This window comes from Onthophagus taurus, chromosome 11, assembly GCF_036711975.1.
Source record: "Onthophagus taurus isolate NC chromosome 11, IU_Otau_3.0, whole genome shotgun sequence".
Classification (NCBI taxonomy): Eukaryota; Metazoa; Arthropoda; class Insecta; order Coleoptera; family Scarabaeidae; genus Onthophagus; species Onthophagus taurus.
Window position 1 is genome coordinate 31,837,636 of NC_091976.1, and position 21,686 is coordinate 31,859,321.

The 21,686-nt window shown below is 33.7% G+C and overlaps 3 protein-coding genes across 10 annotated transcripts in view; 2 read left to right on the forward strand and 1 right to left on the reverse strand.

The window, feature by feature from the left end:
* LOC111418957 (uncharacterized) overlaps window positions 1-6,073 on the forward strand; it is a 58,029-nt gene extending 51,956 nt beyond the window's left edge. For all 8 annotated transcript variants that reach the window (XM_071200650.1, XM_071200651.1, XM_071200652.1 and 5 more), the window contains 3 exons: window positions 4,870-5,030; window positions 5,083-5,571; window positions 5,628-6,073. In XM_071200650.1, the coding sequence (XP_071056751.1) occupies window positions 4,870-5,030; window positions 5,083-5,571; window positions 5,628-5,792 (815 nt within the window). In that variant the 3' untranslated portion in view covers window positions 5,793-6,073. The remainder of the gene's footprint in view (window positions 1-4,869; window positions 5,031-5,082; window positions 5,572-5,627) is intronic.
* A 4,551-nt stretch (window positions 6,074-10,624) lies between these two features.
* Window positions 10,625-13,092, forward strand: LOC111415307 (uncharacterized). Its single transcript, XM_023046921.2, has 4 exons — window positions 10,625-10,757; window positions 10,809-10,958; window positions 11,013-11,136; window positions 11,188-13,092. The coding sequence occupies exons 1-4, from the start codon at window positions 10,668-10,670 to the stop codon at window positions 11,277-11,279; spliced, it is 456 nt and encodes a 151-aa protein (XP_022902689.2). The 5' UTR covers window positions 10,625-10,667; the 3' UTR covers window positions 11,280-13,092.
* A 3,004-nt stretch (window positions 13,093-16,096) lies between these two features.
* LOC111415288 (uncharacterized) lies at window positions 16,097-18,691 on the reverse strand. The gene is made up of 4 exons (XM_023046898.2): window positions 16,931-18,691; window positions 16,722-16,862; window positions 16,547-16,670; window positions 16,097-16,491 (listed from the first exon to the last, which is right to left on the reverse strand). The coding sequence occupies exons 1-4, from the start codon at window positions 17,018-17,020 to the stop codon at window positions 16,352-16,354; spliced, it is 495 nt and encodes a 164-aa protein (XP_022902666.1). The 5' UTR covers window positions 17,021-18,691; the 3' UTR covers window positions 16,097-16,351.
* Between the last annotated feature and the right edge of the window lie 2,995 nt (window positions 18,692-21,686).

Here is a 21,686-nt window from a genome sequence, read left to right on the forward strand (position 1 = left end):
TTTGGATTGCTGTTGATTCACTCCATCATAAATTCACAAAATTCAACACGTCGACCGTAGTCATCTTCGGATAATTCTTGCAATAATGTCGGTTTGTACGGATGTAAATTTTCTGCATGTAATATTTTGTGTATTGAACCTTTACTTAGAGCATGGTTTAAACATAACTGACGAGTTGAAATGTTTGGATTTTCTTCGATTTCTATGAGAATATCGATCTTTTTATCTTCATCTGTTGCAGATCTCTGCGGACCAGTCTTTGGCAGATCTTTAACGTTACCAGTTTCCCTAAAACGTTTCGAAGTTTTGCTAACTACTGATTGAGTGATTGGTTCTCGATGTGGATAACGCTCATTGAAAATTTCACATACTTCTAATTGTGTTCGTTTGCAATCCCCATAACCGACCATAATTAAAATTTCTATGCGTTCAGTTTCTGTTAAATGAACCAATTTTCTTTTTTGATCTACCAACTTATTTAAATAAACAAGATTCTGTCACATTCAATAGCTTACATTCAATTGTTAGGACAAATAAGATTTCGGATATCTAGATTCATGTTATTGGCAAAATTAACTTAATAAATTGTTTTTACATTTTTTTCAAAAATTTTCTAGTATAAGGGTACTAAAATTTTACGTCATCGTAAAGAGAAAAAAAATCTCTATCAAATGAGCCTAACGAAAGGGTACATTGCCATTTAAAAAAAATTAAATGTTATTCGTTGCTCATTTGTTTTCTGAAATAAAAACAATTGAATGGTGTCTTATTATGGCAAATCAAATATTAAACAACTTTTGTATAAAATGTTTTTTTGTAAAGTTGATACTTACCAAGATATATACTATATTCCATACATAATGAGCATCCTGTATATAAAACAAATATAAGATAAGTCCAAAAGGGCTATAGACCTGAGTCTTCCTGCCCTAAGAGTATTGATTTTATGAAAATTAACAAAAAGTAAGGACAAATTTAGTTTAAAGAACAAAGTTTATGAACATATCATAAACATTGCTCTAGAGTCTAGGCCTTTTCGATGGTGATTGTTGTGGGCTAGTGTCATCGCTATCGCAATCATCGCTGTCATCAGTTTCTAAGCCACACGTAATGTGACTCCATTGCTGACACTACTGCAAGTTCAGGAAATTCTTCATCATCAGGATTATCCATGTCTTCGAAGACGTGTCTACTTCACCAGCAAATTTCCGCAAGTATTGCACTCGGCGACAGTTTTCCTCTGTATCTGTGATTTGTTTTTTTATTAAAATGAGTTTGAAAAAAAATCTCATAGATATAGTAGACGCCACGAGAGCTGGCAGTAAATCATCGTTTTTCGCTCTTACAAATGCCATACGTAGTTCACAAACCGCTAGAGAGTAATGTGTGTTAGAAAGAGATAGCATTAGTTTAATATGTCTGCTGTACAATTCAAATGGCTTCTTCTAAGGGATGTAACTCTATAATTATAACCTCAAATCGAAACGTCATGTGAGCGTTGTAATGAATCTGTTAGTGTTTTCACAAGCCGAAAATGTTTTCTTTGTAAGGAAAATCATTAAATAATATCATTGACAATGTTTGACATATAACCTCCATTACTAACATAACCTAAATTTAAGTGTATGTGGTGAAATAATCTAAGTCATACGTCTAAATCTTAATTCATACCATTTTTAAGTGATCTGTCACTGCCAGCTCTCTTGGTTTCTACTATATTACCTAAATTCAAATGGCATAGCAACTTGATGGTAGCGTTCGCCTTGTTCATCAGATTCAGTGGCCAATTGTCTGCTGAAGTAGTCCAGATGATGATGTAAATAGTGAATTTTCAAGGACATGTGGACGCCAATTTTCGAGCACGATGTTAACATCCTTGCGACAGAAACATTGTAGTTGCTAGAACGATGCTTTCCCAACAAGCCTTCTATTACTTCTTTAATTGCGTTCCAAGCATCCGTATTTCACATTTTATATGGACATATACATTCAATTTAAACCGAAAAATGGAAGTGTGCAAGCCAGATATAAATTGCTTTTGCTATTGCTGCGGTAAATATTTTAAATATTTTATTATAATTTCAGTGCATATTTTGTTCAAACATACGAGGTGTACTTCCACCAAAATGTTATAGTGAACAAAAATTGGGTTCCAAATATAGTGTGTAAAACTTGTTACAATCGTCTAATGGATTGGAAAAAAAAAATATCTATGCCATTCATTGGAATACCAATGATTTGGACTAATCCTGGCGACGGTCACAATCCATTGATTTGCCACGCATGTGCCAATAAAGGAGCCGCATTAAGAAAAACAGCAAGAAAATCGTATAATTACGTTGGTGTTGCAAGTGGCCAAAGACCATTGCCTCATTCGGGCTACATTCCTGTGCCAAAATGTTTCAGCCCAGATCTATCTTCTGTGACTGCTCCGACTTTTACACCAGCATATATACAGGGTGTTCCGGTGACTCGGGGCATAAAATTAACCTCATATAGTAGAGCAAAAATGATGACGATTCGTGAAAAAAAATTATTATAAAAGTCTTCAAATGGCCAAGATATGGGCCATCAAAGTTCAGAAATTTTAACACATTTTTCTAAATATTTTCAATACCATTTATGGTAGAGCGTTGAAATTTGGTAGAGGGTAAACAAATATCAAGCAAAATCATTGAACCAATTTTGACTGATACAGGCTGCCCCTAAAATTTGTTTGCTCAGAACTTTTTTGTTCGCTCGTAACCCTACATTTATTTTTGTACTTTTTAATAGAAAAGTTGGAATTAATACAGCATAAATCAGAACAGCTGGCTTCGTTTTTGAAATCAAACAATCTTTTGGCACCCGGTACGAAAGTCACAGCTTAACGAAGTCATCAGGCTAAACTTCTGCATATTGCTCGGATGTAGGAAAATTGATGGACGCAATGGAAATAAAATATGAAGCAGATGACTGGAGATTATTTATTGACAGTTCAAAACTCAGCTTAAAAACGGTTTTGCTGCATAAGACCAATGAAAAACCTTCGGTTCCAATCGCGTATAGTACAGAAACGAAAGAAACATATGATGCACTACAACATAATTTAAAAATGGTTAACTACGCTAAACATACAGTGTGTCCCCGGATAGGTATTAACTGTCATCTTTTGGGGTTCAGGCCTGCTTGATTAAAGACTAATTTTGAACATATTTTCAAATTTTAAAAAACAAGTGAGTGTTGATACTGAAGCTAAAACTTCTTGTGTGTCAGGTAAAGTACCTTTTCTGTTTGCAGTATGGTAAAATGTTACTAAGAAATTTTATTCAGAATGAAAAGTTATGACCATACGCAAATTTTCATCAGCCTACTTTGATAAAACCTATTGTTTATTATTTTCGTCAATAGTACCTTATTACAACTTTTTGTTTTGAGATTCAGATTATTAGGGAGAAATAAACAAACTGTTCTGAAAATGTTCACAAGAAATTAAGAGTGTGTTCGCCCACAAAGGAAAACAGTTGATCATAGTTAATCAGTTTCATCATAATTTTTTTTTCTTAGAGTGAATACTTCCTGCTGTAAGAAATCTTTTGATTAAACGCCAACAAGTACTTCTTTTAATTGCAGTATTTGGAAATTTTTCACAAAATAAAGCAATAATCGGTTTTTTCCCGGTTCCATAACACTGAATCACGTAAACTTTTTCCTGTAATGTTAACATTCTGTTTAAAAAACACTTTAAGTTTACTAAATTACAGTTTGAGAGATTAACAGTGACAGGAAAGCAATTTTGTTTTTCCATGGCAGTCTTTGTTAGAAATAAAATTGTTTGATATGGATTTTTTCAAAGTAGGCCGATCAATCCGAAAATTTGCATATGCGCATAGTTTTTCATTCTGAACAAAACTTCTTGGTAACACTTTCACGTACTGTAAACAGAAATGGTACTTTACCTGCCACAAAAAAGTTTTTCTTTCACTGTCAAGGCTCACTTGTTTTTTAATAATTGATAATATGTTCAAAATTAGTCGTTAATCAAGCAGGGCTAAACCCCAAAAGATGACAATTAATATCGAAAAAATTTTACCTTTTATAAGAGTCGTTTCATCTATCTGGGGACACACTGTATATTATGTGGCGCATATGCTGCGATTTAAAAGTTGTAGCATTGCTTTGCGGTCTTCGAAGCGGCTATATAAAATATATATGCATTTGGCACTTTTGGCAGAAGTGGCCAATATTATTCGTGAACCTCTGGTGCCGAAAGAGAAGATATTGCTGCCTCCACTGCACATTAAACTTGGAATTGTTAAGAATTTTATCAAAACTGTCGCCAAACGAGATACAGTGTTGTACTTGTGTTTGAAATTAATGTACCCGAGATTCAGCGAAAGTAAAATTAAAGAAGGTAGTTATAATAACATTCATTTGTTCAATTTCGTGGAAAATTCCAACTTTTCCAAACATATTTCTCATGATTTTCTATCGCAATAAATTAATTTTTTCCATCAGGCGTACTAAATGGTCCAAATATACGAAAGCTTATTAAAAGTGACGCATTCAACGATATTTTGATTGAGGCTGAATTGGATGCTTGGAACGCAATTAAAAAAGTAATAGAAGGCTTGTTGGGAGAGCATGGGAGATATGTTAATGAAAATTATTTATTTAAGCCTTTTTAATGATACTTGAGTTATAACTGAAAATCTAAGCAAACAAACATCAAAATAAGGAAAGAACTATAAAAGGTCATAAAAAAGAAGTTTGGCCTGAGAACGTCAAACCCTTTAGAGGTTTTACTACATAGACCTAGTACTTTCACCCAGACTTAAAATTTTTCACCCCCCAGAATGGCTGTTACACTGTGTAATTAATTTTTTTTAGTTTTTGGATTAGATACAGCTGATATGACATCAACAACAACCCGATCTTTAGATTTAGAATCGATGCTTGATGGCCAATCAGATTCTGATGGCGATTTAAGCACAACTGATGCACGAGCAATTAGGAAACAATTAGAAGGATTAGAAAGCATGTATTCAGAAGTAAGTTTTGTATAAAATAAAATTTTTTTGTTATTAATTTTTGATTTTTAAGGTGTTAAAACTTCTCGGGGTTAAAAAGCATTCGGGAAGATATCAACCATCTGATCCAAAGTTTTGTAAAAGACGTTATGGAAGCATGTCATCTTTACCATCTAGTTCTGTGAGTAGTAGACCAATTCGTGATAAACGACGCGCTACGGAAGAACGAAAAAAAGTTAGAGATATGCGCGGCATTAACAAACGATTCCAAAGACTTGAATCTCACGTGGTTACTTTGGCGAGATCCGTAGCTCATTTATCATCAGAAATGAGAACGCAACACCTTATGATACAAGAAATGGAAAATATACGTGGTGAAATCGCTGCTTTGAGAACGCAAACGAATATGTTGAACGTTAGATCTCAATCAAATACACGACCAGTGAGTAGTTCCAAAGATTTACCCAGTTTAGCTAATCCGACTAGGGTGAAGAAATTGACGAAGTTTTTTGGAGATGAGCCGCCATTGTTAAGGTTGTTTTTAAGGAAATTAGGTTACGAGGTAAGGAATTATTAATTTATTTAATTATTTTAATGAAATTCTTTTGATGTATTTAGAAATATGCTAATGTTTTCGAAAATGAAAGAATTGGAATGGTTGAATTACCTTATTTAACTGAAGAACGTTTGCAAAAAATGGGAGTCCCTCTTGGTCCAAGATTAAGGATAATGCAGGAAGCGCAAATTTCCGTTTGCAAAGATAACACACTTTGTATAGTATAAACGTTTTTGTAGCATATGTAAATACCTAAATGGCGGCTCGAAATAATCTTTAATTCAAATTTAAGTTTATTTTATTATTTATATAAAAAAAAATTTGAAATGATTTAATTTTAAGTTAGAATTTGTAAATGTCGATTTGCATGTATTAAATAATAATAAGGTTTTTATTTATTTTCTTTTTATTGCCAACAGTACCAAAGATTTGTATGGAATAATTAAAACTTGGGCTGATTGTTTTTTTATTATATCAAATGCAATAAATTTACTTATTAAATTAAAAATTTTGTGTCATCTTCCCTCGTCGTAATCCACATCCGCAAAGAGATAAAATACTCGACCAAAGAATTAAATAAATTGATTTTGAAGTTTTTGAAAATGTTTCAACGATACCAAGATGTAGAAAAAGTTTATGAGTGTATGTCAAAATGGTTCTAATCGATTAAAAACATCTCTATGATACTTAACGCTGATGGAAGAATTAAAAAAAAATGATTTTTATTTATTTAGACGTGTTTCAATAACTCCAGAATGTAGAAAAAGTTTATTGGTGTGTGTCAAAATGATACTAATCGATTAAAACACATCTCTAGGATATTTAATGTCGACAAAAATGATAAAAGAATTGATTTAGACGTTTTTTGAAAATGTTTCAACGATACCAAAATGTAGAAAAAGTTTATGTGTGTACGTCAAAATGGTTCTAATCGATTAAAAACATCTCTATGATACTTAACGCTGATGGAAGAATTAAGAAAAAATGATTTTTATTTATTTAGACGTGTTTCAATAACTCCAGAATGTAGAAAAAGTTTATTGGTGTGTGTCAAAATGATACTAATCGATTAAAACACATCTCTAGGATACTTAATGTCGACAAAAATGATAAAAGAATTGATTTAAACGTTTTTTGAAAATGTTTCAACGATACCAAAATGTAGAAAAAGTTTATGTGTGTATGTCAAAATGGTTCTAATCGATTAAAAACATCTCTATGATACTTAACGCTGATGGAAGAATTAAGAAAAAATGATTTTTATTTATTTAGACGTGTTTCAATAACTCCAGAATCTAGAAAAAGTTTATTGGTGTGTGTCAAAATGATACTAATCGATTAAAACACATCTCTAGGATATTTAAAGTCGACAAAAATGATAAAAGAATTGATTTAGACGTTTTTTGAAAATGTTTCAACGATACAAAGATGTAGAAAAAGTTTATGTGTGTACGTCAAAATGGTTCTAATCGATTAAAAACATCTCTATGATACTTAATGTTGATGGAAGAATTAAAAAAAATGATTTTTATTTATTTAGACGTGTTTCAATAACTCCAGAATGTAGAAAAAGTTTATTGGTGTGTGTCAAAATGATACTAATCGATTAAAACACATCTCTAGGATATTTAATGTCGACAAAAATGATAAAAGAAATGATTTAGACGTTTTTTGAAAATGTTTCAACGATACCAAAATGTAGAAAAAGTTTATGTGTATACGTCAAAATGGTTCTAATCGATTAAAAACATCTCTATGATACTTAACGCTGATGGAAGAATTAAGAAAAAATGATTTTTATTTATTTAGACGTGTTTCAATAACTCCAGAATGTAGAAAAAGTTTATTGGTATGTGTCAAAATGATACTAATCGATTAAAACACATCTCTAGGATATTTAATGTCGACAAAAATGATAAAAGAATTGATTTAGACGTTTTTTGAAAATGTTTCAACGATACCAAAATATAGAAAAAGTTTATGTGTGTATGTCAAAATGGTTCTAATCGATTAAAAACATCTCTATGATACTTAACGCTGATGGAAGAATTAAAAAAAAAATGATTTTTATTTATTTAGACGTGTTTCAATAACTCCAGAATGTAGAAAAAGTTTATTGGTGTGTGTCAAAATGATACTAATCGATTAAAACACATCTCTAGGATATTTAATGTCGACGAAAATGATAAAAGAGTTGATTTAGACATTTTTTGAAAGTGTTTCAAAGATATCATGATACAGAAAAGGCAACAATTTGGCGCTTAATAACAATTAAAACTAGAACTAACACTAGATCTAGAATTAAAAAGTCTGAAGACGCACGGCTAAACCTGAAAGTTTCTAGTTCTAGGTCTAGTGTTAGTTCTAGTTTTACACTAGAGGTATTACTAGAACATTCGGGTTTAGCCGTCTTGAAAGATGTGTGGCTAAATCCGAATGTTTCTAGTTCTCGGTCTAGTATTAGTTCTAGGTTTGCACTAGCACTGTCACTAGAACTAACACAAGCCCTAGAACTAGAATCATTCGGGTTTAGCCGTCTTGAGAGACGTGCGGCTAAATCCGAATGCTTCTAATTCTAGGTCTAGTGTTAGTTCTAGTTTTACACTAGAGGTATTACTAGAACTAACAGAAGACTTAGAACTAGAATCAAAATTACATTACACTAGCACTATCACTAGAACTAACACAAGACCTAGAACTAGAATCATTCAGGTTTAGCCGTCTTGAAAGACGTGCGGTTAAATCCGAATGCTTCTAGTTCTCGGTCTTGTGCTAGTTCTAGTTTTGCACTAACACTATCATAAGACCTAGAACTAGAATTACTGTTTTGAAAATATTTCAAAAATATCATGATACAGAAAAGGCTTATTGATGCATCTCTAAATGGTTCTAATGTATTAAAAACATTTCTATGATACTTAACGCTGATGGAAGAATTAAAGGAAATGATTTCTATTTATTTAGACGTGTATCAAAGACTCTAGAATGATGAAAAAGTTTATTGGTCAATCAGATTCTAAGAATTTAGTTTTATCTTACCTCACCCTGTAGAGATAATATTCCAGACATCAGATGTACATAAGCCACACCCGCAAAAAGATAAAATACTCAATCAAAGAATTAAATAAATTGATTTTGAGGTTTTTGAAAATGTTTCAACGATACCAAAATGTAGAAAAAGTTTATGTGTGTATGTCAAAATGGTTCTAATCGATTAAAAACATCTCTATGATACTTAACGCTGATGGAAGAATTAAAAAAAAATTATTTTTATTTATTTAGACGTATTTCAATAACTCCAAAATCTAGAAAAAGTTTATTGGTGTGTGTCAAAATGATACTAATCGATTAAAACACATCTCTAGGATATTTAATGTCGACGAAAATGATAAAAGAGTTGATTTAGACATTTTTTGAAAGTGTTTCAAAGATATCATGATACAGAAAAGGCAACAATTTAGCGCTTAATAACAATTAAAACTAGAACTACGAAGACGCACGGCTAAACCCGAATATTTCTTGTTCTATGTCTAGTGTTAGTTCTAGTTTTACAGTAACACTATTACTAGAACTAACACAAGAATAGCCTAAACTAACCTAGAACTAGAATCATTCGGGTTTAGCCGTCTTGAAAGACTTGCGACTAAACCCAAATGATTCTAGTTCTAGATATAGTGTAAATTGTACTTTTATTTCAGTAAGAATAGACAACGATTTAGCGCTTAATAACAATTAAAACTAGAACTAGCACTAGACCAAGAACTAGAATCATTCGGGCTTAGCCGTCTTAAAAGACTTGCGGCTAAATCGAAATGTTTCTAGTTCTAGATCTAGTGTTAGTTCTAGTTTTACACTATTACTATCACCAGAACTAACACTAGAACTAGAATCATTCGGGTTTAGCCGTCTTGAAAGACGTGCGGCTAAACCCAAATGATTCTAGTTCTAGGTATAGTGTAAGTTGTATTTTTATTTCAGTAAGAATAGACAACAATGTAGCGCTTAATAACAATTAAAACTAGAACTAAGACTAGAGCTAGAACTAGAATCATTCGAGCTTAGCCGTCTTGAAAGACTTGCGACTCAACCCGAGTGTTTCTAGTTCTCGGTCTAGTGTTAGTTCTAGTTTTACACTACCACTATCACTAGAACTAACACAAGACCTAGAATTAGAATCATTCGGGTTTAGCCGTCTTTAGAGATGTGAGGCTAAACCCAAATGATTCTAGTTCTAGGTATAGTGTAAGTTGTATTTTTATTTCAGTAAGAATAGACAATTTAGCGCTTAAAAACAATTAAAACTAGAACTAGTACTAGACCTAGAACTAGAATCATTCGGGCTTAGCCGTCTTAAAAGACTTGCGGCTAAACCCAAATGTTTCTAATTCTAGGTCTAGTGTTAGTTCTAGTTTTACACTACCACTATCACTAGAACTAACAGAAGACCTAGAACTAGAATCATTCGGGTTTAGCCGTCTTGAAAGACGTACGGCTAGATCCGAGTGTTTCTAGTTCTAGGTCTAGTGTTAGTTCTAGTTTTACACTATCACTAGTGGTATTACTAGAACTAACACAAGACCTAGAACTAGAATCATTCGGGTTTAGCCGTCTTGAAGGACGTGTGGCTAAATCCGAATATTTCTAGTTCTCGGTCTAGTGTTAGTTCTAGTTTTGCACTAGCATTATTACTAGAACTAACGCAAGACCTAGAACTAGAATGAATTTTTTGAAAGTACTTCAAAGATCATGAAAGATATCATGATACAGGAAAGGTTTATTGGTGTATGTCAAAATGGTTCTAATGGATTGAAAATATCTCGTTTAAAAAATTTTGGTTACTTTGAACGAATAAATTTACTTATTAAATTAAATATTCTGTTTTATCTACCTTCTTAACTACTTTAAACGTTCGTCCTCTCTGACACACTCTGTATAATATTTGATTTGTCATAAACAATATGTAACGATTTGTATTCCAGTGTGTGCTTGTAATATTTGATTTGTCATAAAAAATGTGTAACGATTTGTATTCCAGTGTGTGCTTGTAATGCAGTTTGCTTCTTCAAGCTCTCAACACGAACTTGTAAACTTGAGTTGAAATCATGGAACGCTTTGAAAGATGGACTACAGTAAATAGCTGTTGTTGTTTCGATCTTCGCTCCGGAACTCTTGTAATAGCTAACTTAAGACTGGTAAGTTGAATAAAATAAATTTAAATAAAATTTCAATTTTTCTCCTTTTAGTTTTTCAGTTTTATATCATTACTTATCAGTATTCTATACCTAACACATCACATTGATATATCTTTGAATTTTGCCTTTGCTGTGTACCTTATTCGACATAACGCATTGATTATAATAATAACCATAATTCTTGTAGTAGGAGTTATCCAGGTAAAAAAAATAATTAACGGTAATCTCTTAAAATCTTTTTTTTTTGACTTCTAGGATAAACCAAATTTGATACTCATACACCAAGTGATAACTGGGGCGATGATTGTATCATATTTAATAGACATTATTACCACTATACTAGATTACACTTTCCTACTTGTTATTTTATTAAGTTTGGGTAAGTTGAAAAAGAAATTTAATTAAATCAATATAACACATTTATTTATAGTGTTTCAGGCGTATTTCTGGGTAGTTATTCAAAGTTATTACAGAAGTCGTTTACTTCTGCAACCCCAAGAAATAAATCAAGTTATTGCCTAGTGTTAAATCATTCTATATTAATTAATATGTACTAATAATAACCGTGATTCATCGAGATATTTTTAAAGCTTATTGATATGTTGTTGAAATTCCACCAATTGATTGAAAACATCTTATTGTTAGAGGTCTTTAGCAAAATCAATATCATGTTTTCCAGTAATTTGAAACACTTGAACAAAACTGAAAAGCTGATTAGTGTGAATCAAAATTGTTAAAAAAACTACTTATAATGCTTAGCGACGATGAAAGAAATTAAAAAAATTGATTTTAATATTTTTGAAACTGTTTGAAAGACAACAAAATTCTTGCAATCGATTAAAAACATATTAACTCTGATGGAAGAATTAAGCGAAATGATTATTATTTATTTAGACGTGTTTCAATGACTCCAGAATGTAGAAAAAGTTTATTGGTGTGTGTCAAAACGATACTAATCGATTAAAACACATCTCTAGGATATTTAATGTCGACAAAAGTGATAAAAGAATTGATTTAGACGTATTTTGAAAATGTTTCAAAGATACCATGATACAGAAAAAGCAACAATTTAGTGATTAATAACAATTAAAACTAAAACTAATACTAGTTTTAGGTTTACACTAGTACTATTACTGGAACCAACACAAGACCTAGAACTAGAATTATTCGGGTTTAGCCGTCTTCAAAGACGTGTGGGTAAATCCGAATGTTTCTAATTCTAGGTCTAGTGTTAGTTCTAGTTTTGCACTAGCACTATTACTAGAACTAACACAAAACCTAGAATTAGAATCATTCGGGTTTAGCCGTCTTGAAAGACTTGCGGCTAAATCCGAATGTTTCTAGTTCTCGGTCTAGTGTTAGTTCTAGTTTTGTACTAGCACTATTACTAGAACTAACACAAAACTTAGAACTAGAATCATTCGGGGTTAGCCGTCTTGAAAGACGTGTGGCTAAATCCGAATGTTTCTAGTTCTAGGTCTAGTGTTAGTTCTAGTTTTGCACAAGCACTATTACTAGAACTAATACAAAACCTAGAACTAGAATCATTCGGGTTTAGCCGTCTTGAAAGACTTGCGGCTAAATCCGAATGTTTCTAGTTCTCGGTCTAGTGTTAGTTCTAGTTTTACACTAGTACTATTACTAGAACTAATACAAAACCTAGAATTAGAATCATTCGGGTTTAGCCGTCTTGAAAGACGTGTGGATAAATCCGAATGTTTCTAGTTCTAGGTCTAGTGTTAGTTCTAGTTTTGCACTAGCACTATTACTAGAACTAACACAAAACCTAGAATTAGAATCATTCGGGTTTAGCCGTCTTGAAAGAGTTGCGGCTAAATCCGAATGTTTCTAGTTCTCGGTCTAGTGTTAGTTCTAGTTTTACAGTAGTACTATTACTAGAACTAATACAAAACCTAGAATTAGAATCATTCGGGTTTAGCCGTCTTGAAAGACGTGTGGCTAAATCCGAATGTTTCTAGTTCTAGGTCTAGTGTTAGTTCTAGTTTTGCACTAGCACTATTACTAGAACTAACACAAAACCTAGAACTAGAATCATTCGGGTTTAGCCGTCTTGAAAGACTTGCGGCTAAATCCGAATGTTTCTAATTCTCGGTCTAGTGTTAGTTCTAGTTTTACACTAGTACTGTTACTAAAACTAATACAAAACCTAGAATTAGAATCATTCGGGTTTAGCCGTCTTGAAAGACGTGTGGCTAAATCCGAATGTTTCTAGTTCTAGGTCTAGTGTTAGTTCTAGTTTTGCACTAGCACTATTACTAGAACTAACACAAAACCTAGAACTAGAATCATTCGGGTTTAGCCGTCTTGAAAGACTTGCGGCTAAATCCGAATCTTTCTAGTTCTCGGTCTAGTGTTAGTTCTAGTTTTACACTAGTACTATTACTAGAACTAATACAAAACCTAGAATTAGAATCATTCGGGTTTAGCCGTCTTGAAAGACTTGCGGCTAAATCCGAATGTTTCTAGTTCTCGGTCTAGTGTTAGTTCTAGTTTTACACTAATACTATTACTAGAACTAACACAAGACCTAGAACTAGAATCATTCCGGTTTAGCCGTCTTGAAAGACGTGTGGCTAAATCCGAATGTTTCTAGTTCTATGTCTAGTGTTACTTCTAGTTTTGCACTAACACTATTACTAGAACTAACACAAAACCTAGAACTAGAATCATTCGGGTTTAGCTATCTTGAAAGACGTGTGGCTAAATCCGAATGTTTCTAGTTGTAGGTCTAGTGTTAGTTCTAGTTTTGCACTAGCACTATTACTAGAACTAACACAAAACCTAGAACTAGAATCATTCGGGTTTAGCCGTCTTGAAAGACTTGCGGCTAAATCCGAATGTTTCTAGTTCTCGGTCTAGTGTTAGTTCTAGTTTTACACTAGTACTATTACTAGAACTAATACAAAACCTAGAATTAGAATCATTCGGGTTTAGCCGTCTTGAAAGACGTGTGGCTAAATCCGAATGTTTCTAGTTCTAAGTCTAGTGTTAGTTCTAGTTTTGCACTAGCACTATTACTAGAACTAACACAAAACCTAGAACTAGAATCATTCGGGTTTAGCCGTCTTGAAAGACGTGTGGCTAAATCCGAATGTTTCTAGTTCTAAGTCTAGTGTTAGTTCTAGTTTTGCACTAGCACTATTACTAGAACTAACACAAAACCTAGAACTAGAATCATTCGGGTTTAGCCGTCTTGAAAGACGTGTGGCTAAATCCGAATGTTTCTAGTTCTAGGTCTAGTGTTAGTTCTAGTTTTGCACTAGCACTATTACAAGAACTAACACAAAACCTAGAACTAGAATCATTCGGGTTTAGCCGTCTTGAAAGACTTGCGGCTAAATCCGAATGTTTCTAGTTCTCGGTCTAGTGTTAGTTCTAGTTTTACACTAGTACTATTACTAGAACTAATACAAAACCTAGAATTAGAATCATTCGGGTTTAGCCGTCTTGAAAGACTTGCGGCTAAATCCGAATGTTTCTAGTTCTCGGTCTAGTGTTAGTTCTAGTTTTACACTAGTACTATTACTAGAACTAATACAAAACCTAGAATTAGAATCATTCGGGTTTAGCCGTCTTGAAAGACGTGTGGCTAAATCCGAATGTTTCTAGTTCTCGGTCTAGTGTTAGCTCTAGTTTTGTACTAGCACTATTACTAGAACTAACACAAAACCTAGAACTAGAATCATTCGGGTTTAGCCGTCTTGAAAGAGTTACGGCTAAATCCGAATGTTTCTAGTTCTCGGTCTAGTGTTAGTTCTAGTTTTGTACTAGCACTATTACTAGAACTAACACAAAACCTAGAATTAGAATCATTCGGGTTTAGCCGTCTTGAAAGACGTGTGGTTAAATCCGAATGTTTCTAGTTCTAGGTCTAGTGTTAGTTCTAGTTTTGCACTAGCACTATTACTAGAACTAATACAAAACCTAGAACTAGAATCATTCGGGTTTAGCCGTCTTGAAAGACGTGTGGCTAAATCCGAATGTTTCTAGTTCTAGGTCTAGTGTTAGTTCTAGCTTTGCACTAGCACTATTACTAGAACTAACACAAAACCTAGAATTAGAATCATTCGGGTTTAGCCGTCTTGAAAGACTTGCGGCTAAATCCGAATATTTCTAGTTCTAATTCTAGTGTTAGTTCTAGTTTTACACTAGTACTATTACTAGAACTAACAGAAGACCTAGAACTAGAATTGCTTTTTTGAAAGTGTTTCACAGATACCATGATACTGAAAAGGCAACAATTTAGCGTTTAATAACAATTAAAACTAGAACTACGATGACGCACGGCTAAACCCGAATATTTCTAGTTCTAGGTCTAGTGTTAGTTCTAGTTTTAAAGTAACATTATTACTAGAACTATCACCAGACCTAGAACTAGAATCATTCGGGTTTAGCCGTCTTGAAAGACGTGCGGCTAAATCCGAATGCTTCTAGTTCTAGGTCTAGTGTTAGTTCTAGTTTTACACTATCACTATAACTAACACAAGACCTAGAACTAGAATCATTCGGGTTTAGCCGTCTTTAGAGACGTGCGGCTAAACCCAAATGATTCTAGTTCTAGGTATAGTGTTAGTGATACTTTTATTTTAGTAAGAATAGACAACAATTTAGCGCTTAATAACAATTAAAAGTAGAACTAGCATTAGACCTAGAACTAGAAACATTTGGGCTTAGCCGTCTTAAAAGACTTGCGGCTAAACCCAAATGTTTCTAGTTCTAGGTCTAGTGTTAGTTCTAGTATTGCACTATCACTAGAACTAGCAGAAGACCTAGAACTAGAATTGCTTTTTTGAAAGTGTTTCAAAGATACCATGATACTGAAAAGGCTTGTTGGTGTATGTCAAAATGGTTCTAATCGATTAAAAACATCTGTATGATACTTAACGCTCATGAAAGAATTAAAGGAAATGATTTTTATGTATTTAGACAAATTTCAATAACTCCAGAATGTAGAAAAAGTTTATTGGTGTGTGTCAAAATGATACTAATCGATTAAAAGGCATCTCTAGGACACCTAATGTCGATATTAGACATAAAAGAATTAATTTAGATGTTTTTGAAGTGTTTCAAAAATACCACGATACAGAAAAAGCTTATTTGTGTGTGTCAAAATGAGTCTAATCGATTAAAAACATCTCCACGATACTTAAGGACGATCAAAATATTAAATGAATTGATTTAGATGATTATTGAAAGCGTTTCGAAGATATCAAGAAACAGAAAAGGATTATTGGTGGGTGTCAAAATGGTTCTAATAGGTTAAAAGTGTGCACAAACTTAATTTTTATTTAGACTAACAGTTATATGAAAATAAATGATTGATGTTTCTTGATAACCGTTAATTTTATTATATAATAAAAGCTAATACATTACATTACATTTTATTGTCGAATTTTGAAGTGTAATTGACAAATATGTACACATAAAAATATCTTTAAAGTGTTATTAATTATTAATTATTTTATTGTCATGTATTGGAAGTATTTTTATGTACTATTATTTTATTATTAAAATTTAATTAATTTATTTGTAATAATTTTGGCAAATTTATCACTAATATATGGATAATTTAATTAAACAACTTCAGGATATTTCGTTTCCATCACTCCCGGGTTATTGTACGCAACCATCGATGGATTTGTAATTGTTATAGGTTCCGCTACAAGCGATTGGTAATAACTAAACACAGTTAGCCAAAGATAAATTGCAGGAACTACAAAAAATAAATGATGAATAAAAAAGTTTTCGTTGATAAATTTAAATCTTACCTGCAAATATGAAAGCTATAAGTACCAAAGGTTCCAAAATAGATAAAATTAATCCAAGATAACAAATTACAATTAAAAGAGCTCCCAAAAGTATTAAATATGGTATTAAAAGGACGCTTGATTCCTAATAAAAAGAAAAAATTTTTTTATGGATTAAAAATTGCGTAATATTTACCTTTATAGCTCCTAATAGAACCATACCATTAATAATTACCCCTGAAAATGTAGCGGGAATAGCAATTTTATAATGTTCAGGGGGTTGATCACCAGTCACAGCGCTTATGCAAGCAAACAAGAAGTAACAAATCGAACAAAACTTAAATAAAAACAAACCCCAATTACAAGAAACCGTTCTACAGGTGTTTATTTTTTTCAATAACTTACAGTTTGAAAACCACCAATCACCATCGTTCCACACTTTAAATCATATTTGCAGCAAAAATTTTGCAATTTCAACATGTTTGCCAAAGCCATCTCCGCGTACAACGTATTGAAGTGCTACGAGAAGGGACACAAAAGGAATAAGCGGGAATACGGGGGGTTGGTTTTACTCCCCTCTGGCGCTGCCGCCAGAGTGGGGGACATTTTGGGTGCCACAGTGTCTAGAATCTCTGGCGCTACCGAAATGGACCGAGCTGTAAAAATCAATTTGCTTTCCCCCCGAGGGGTAGCAACGGAAGAAACTGAAGGATGAACGATTGAATTCCGGTCGTCTCTCGATTCCGAAGCATATTAAACAGGTTCAATTTGTTTGCCACGATGCGAATATAAAATTGCCGAGTGACGGAAAATGCGTGCGAAAACCTCGCAGGATATAAATGGGGGTGGAAGGGAGAACGATAACAATGTATCCGTGTTTAAATCGATACGTGTCCTCAACCTAATTTTGGATATTGAAATTGACAATGTTAGAAAATAACTTTTAAATCAATTAAAATAAAATTAAAACAAAAACACCAAAAATATACATATCAATGCAAAACTATATTTAGTTCCATCTCGATGTACTTTGAAAACGACGTGTTACAACATTTCATTTGGGCAAAATCGCCGAGTGTCAAACAGCTGTGGTAACCTGTGGAAAATCTGATATTTGCTGGAATTCTGCCAAGCTGGAGACTAAGTAATAAAAGTAGGATTCAAATACTAAACTCAATAATCAACTCATCTGCCCAAGCTAAACTAACATGAAGAGCTCCAAAGTTAGTGTCTTTATTAGATTTCATGGCTTCCAAATAAAGATTGAGGAAGGTCATGAAAGTTACGCAATACTAGATAGATATGTTGGGTAAGGTTAGTTTTATTTACTCAGGTTAATGACTCCCAGCAGAAATGTTGGTCTTTTGCTTGGAATTCTTACTCAATCTTCTTCTATTAAAGAAGAACGTTATTTAGTTCCATCTCATTGTGTATTGGCTGCAATGTGCTGGTTGAACTATGAAAAAATTTCACTTGATTTCAAAATCGCCGAGTATCAAACAGCTGTGGTAATCTGTGGAAAATCTGATATTTGCTTCCAAGCTGAAGACCAAGTAATAAGAGTAGGATTAAAAAGGATTACTAAGTAGTAAGTGACTCAAATAAAAAAAACGATACGCTGGAGATTGCTGAGCTCCGCCAAACATAAGACACAAACTCATCTGCCGAAGCTAAAGTAACAAAAAACTATTTATTTTATACAGCTACAAATAAGACTGCAAAATATGAGATCAGTTTTGTTTAGAATCAATGAACGTAACGTCATTGGGAAAGGTCAGCTATCTTTACTAAGGTTAATGACCTTCATGATAAGTAAACTTGGTTAGAGTTATGGTGGTTGCCTAATATTATGTAGATTGGAAAAGGTCAGTTTTGTTGGCTAAAATTAATTCAAGCTTATGCCCAGGTACTTAGGAATCACAACTCCTATGCAGAATGTTAGTAAAAACACCAACGTCCTGCCTTACTAACCCATATACAGTGAATTTCACTTAATTTGCAATATACAAAAAAATATTTCCATAAAAACCAGAGTGTACCTACTTAAATTGTCCCACATAAAATGCAATATGTCAATATATGTAATTTGACATTACAGTACAACCTCAATATATCTGTTCGATAGCCGTCTTGAAAGACTTGCGGCTAAATCCGAATGTTTCTAGTTCTCGGTCTATTGTTAGTCTTACACTAGCACTATCACTAGAACTAACACAAGACCTAGAACTAGAATCATTCGGGTTTAGCCGTCTTTAGAGACGTGCGGCTAAACCTGAATGTTTCTAGTTCTCGGTCTAGTGTTAGTCTTACACTAGCACTATCACTAGAACTAACACAAGACCTAGTACTAGAATCATTCGGGTTTAGCCGTCTTTAGAGACGTGCGGCTAAACCTGAATGTTTCTAGTTCTCGGTCTAGTGTTAGTCTTACACTAGCACTATCACTAGAACTAACACAAGACCTAGTACTAGAATCATTCGGGTTTAGCCGTCTTTAGAGACGTGCGGCTAAATCCGAATGTTTCTAGTTCTCGGTCTAGTGTTAGTCTTACACTAGCACTATCACTAGAACTAACACAAGACCTAGAACTAGAATCATTCGGGTTTAGCCGTCTTTAGAGACTTGCGGCTAAATCCGAATGTTTCTAGTTCTCGGTCTAGTGTTAGTCTTACACTAGCACTATCACTAGAACTAACACAAGACCTAGTACTAGAATCATTCGGGTTTAGCCGTCTTTAGAGACGTGCGGCTAAACCTGAATGTTTCTAGTTCTCGGTCTAGTGTTAGTCTTACACTAGCACTATCACTAGAACTAACACAAGACCTAGTACTAGAATCATTCGGGTTTAGCCGTCTTTAGAGACGTGCGGCTAAACCTGAATGTTTCTAGTTCTCGGTCTAGTGTTAGTCTTACACTAGCACTATCACTAGAACTAACACAAGACCTAGTACTAGAATCATTCGGGTTTAGCCGTCTTTAGAGACGTGCGGCTAAATCCGAATGTTTCTAGTTCTCGGTCTAGTGTTAGTCTTACACTAGCACTATCACTAGAACTAACACAAGACCTAGTACTAGAATCATTCGGGTTTAGCCGTCTTTAGAGACGTGCGGCTAAATCCGAATGTTTCTAGTTCTCGGTCTAGTGTTAGTCTTACACTAGCACTATCACTAGAACTAACACAAGACCTAGAACTAGAATCATTCGGGTTTAGCCGTCTTTAGAGACTTGCGGCTAAATCCGAATGTTTCTAGTTCTCGGTCTAGTGTTAGTCTTACACTAGCACTATCACTAGAACTAACACAAGACCTAGTACTAGAATCATTCGGGTTTAGCCGTCTTTAGAGACGTGCGGCTAAACCTGAATGTTTCTAGTTCTCGGTCTAGTGTTAGTCTTACACTAGCACTATCACTAGAACTAACACAAGACCTAGTACTAGAATCATTCGGGTTTAGCCGTCTTTAGAGACGTGCGGCTAAATCCGAATGTTTCTAGTTCTCGGTCTAGTGTTAGTCTTACACTAGCACTATCACTAGAACTAACACAAGACCTAGTACTAGAATCATTCGGGTTTAGCCGTCTTTAGAGACGTGCGGCTAAATCCGAATGTTTCTAGTTCTCGGTCTAGTGTTAGTCTTACACTAGCACTATCACTAGAACTAACACAAGACCTAGAACTAGAATCGTTCGGGTTTAGCCGTCTTTAGAGACGTGCGGCTAAATCCGAATGTTTCTAGTTCTCGGTCTAGTGTTAGTCTTACACAAGCACTATAACTAGAACTAACACAAGACCTAGTACTAGAATCATTCGGGTTTAGCCGTCTTTAGAGACGTGCGGCTAAATCCGAATGTTTCTAGTTCTCGGTCTAGTGTTAGTCTTACACTAGCACTATCACTAGAACTAACACAAGACCTAGAACTAGAATCATTTGGGTTTAGCCGTCTTTAGAGACGTGCGGCTAAACCCGAATGTTTCTAGTTCTCGGTCTAGTGTTAGTCTTACACTAGCACTATCACTAGAACTAACACAAGACCTAGAACTAGAATCGTTCGGGTTTAGCCGTCTTTAGAGACGTGCGGCTAAATCCGAATGTTTCTAGTTCTCGGTCTAGTGTTAGTCTTACACTAGCACTATCACTAGAACTAACACAAGACCTAGAACTAGAATCATTCGGGTTTAGCCGTCTTGAGAGACGTGCGGCTAAATCCGAATGTTTCTAGTTCTAGGTCTAGTGTTAGTTCTAATTTTACACTAGCACTATCACTAGAACTAGCAGAAGACCTAGACCTAAATGGGGGGCGGAAAGGAGAACGATAACAATGTACTTGTGTTTAAATCGATACGTGTCCTCAACCTAATTTTGTATATTGAAATTGACAATGTTAAAAAATAACTTTTAAATCAATAATTTAATAAAAATAAAATTGATATTATCACAATTTATATCAAAAACACCAAAAATATATAATAAAAACATATTTGTGTCCATTTTTACTCAGTCTTCTATCAATGCAGAACTATATTTAGTTCCATCTCGATGTGATTTGAATGCGAAGTGCTGGTTGAACTATGAGAACATTTCACTTGGTTTCAAAATCGTCGAGTGTCATGTAGTAACTTGTGGAAAATCTAATATTTGCTGGAATTCTGCCAAAGTAATAAGAAATAACAATAAAAACTCAATAATAAACTCATCTGCCCAAGCTAAAGCAACAAAAAAGATTTATACATCTACAAATAAGACTGCAAAATATGAAAAGCTCCAAAGTTAGTGTGTTTACTAGATTTCATGGCTTCCAGATAAAGATTGAGTAAGGTGATGAAAGTTACGCAATACTTGATAGATATGTTGGGTAAGGTTAGTTTTGTTTAACCCCTTAGCAGAAATGTTGGTCTAGGTCAGTTTTGTTTAGAATCAATAAGCAACATCATTGACATTTGCATTTTTGCACAATCTTCTTCTATCAAAAAAGAACTATATTTAGTTCCATCTCGTTGTGTATTGGCTGCAACGTACTGGTTGAACTATGAAAAAATTTCACTTGATTTCAAAATCGCCGAGTATCAAACAGCTGTGGTAATCTGTGGAAAATCTGATATTTGCTTCCAAGATGAAGACCAAGTAATAAGAGTAGGATTAAAAAGGATTACTAAGTAGT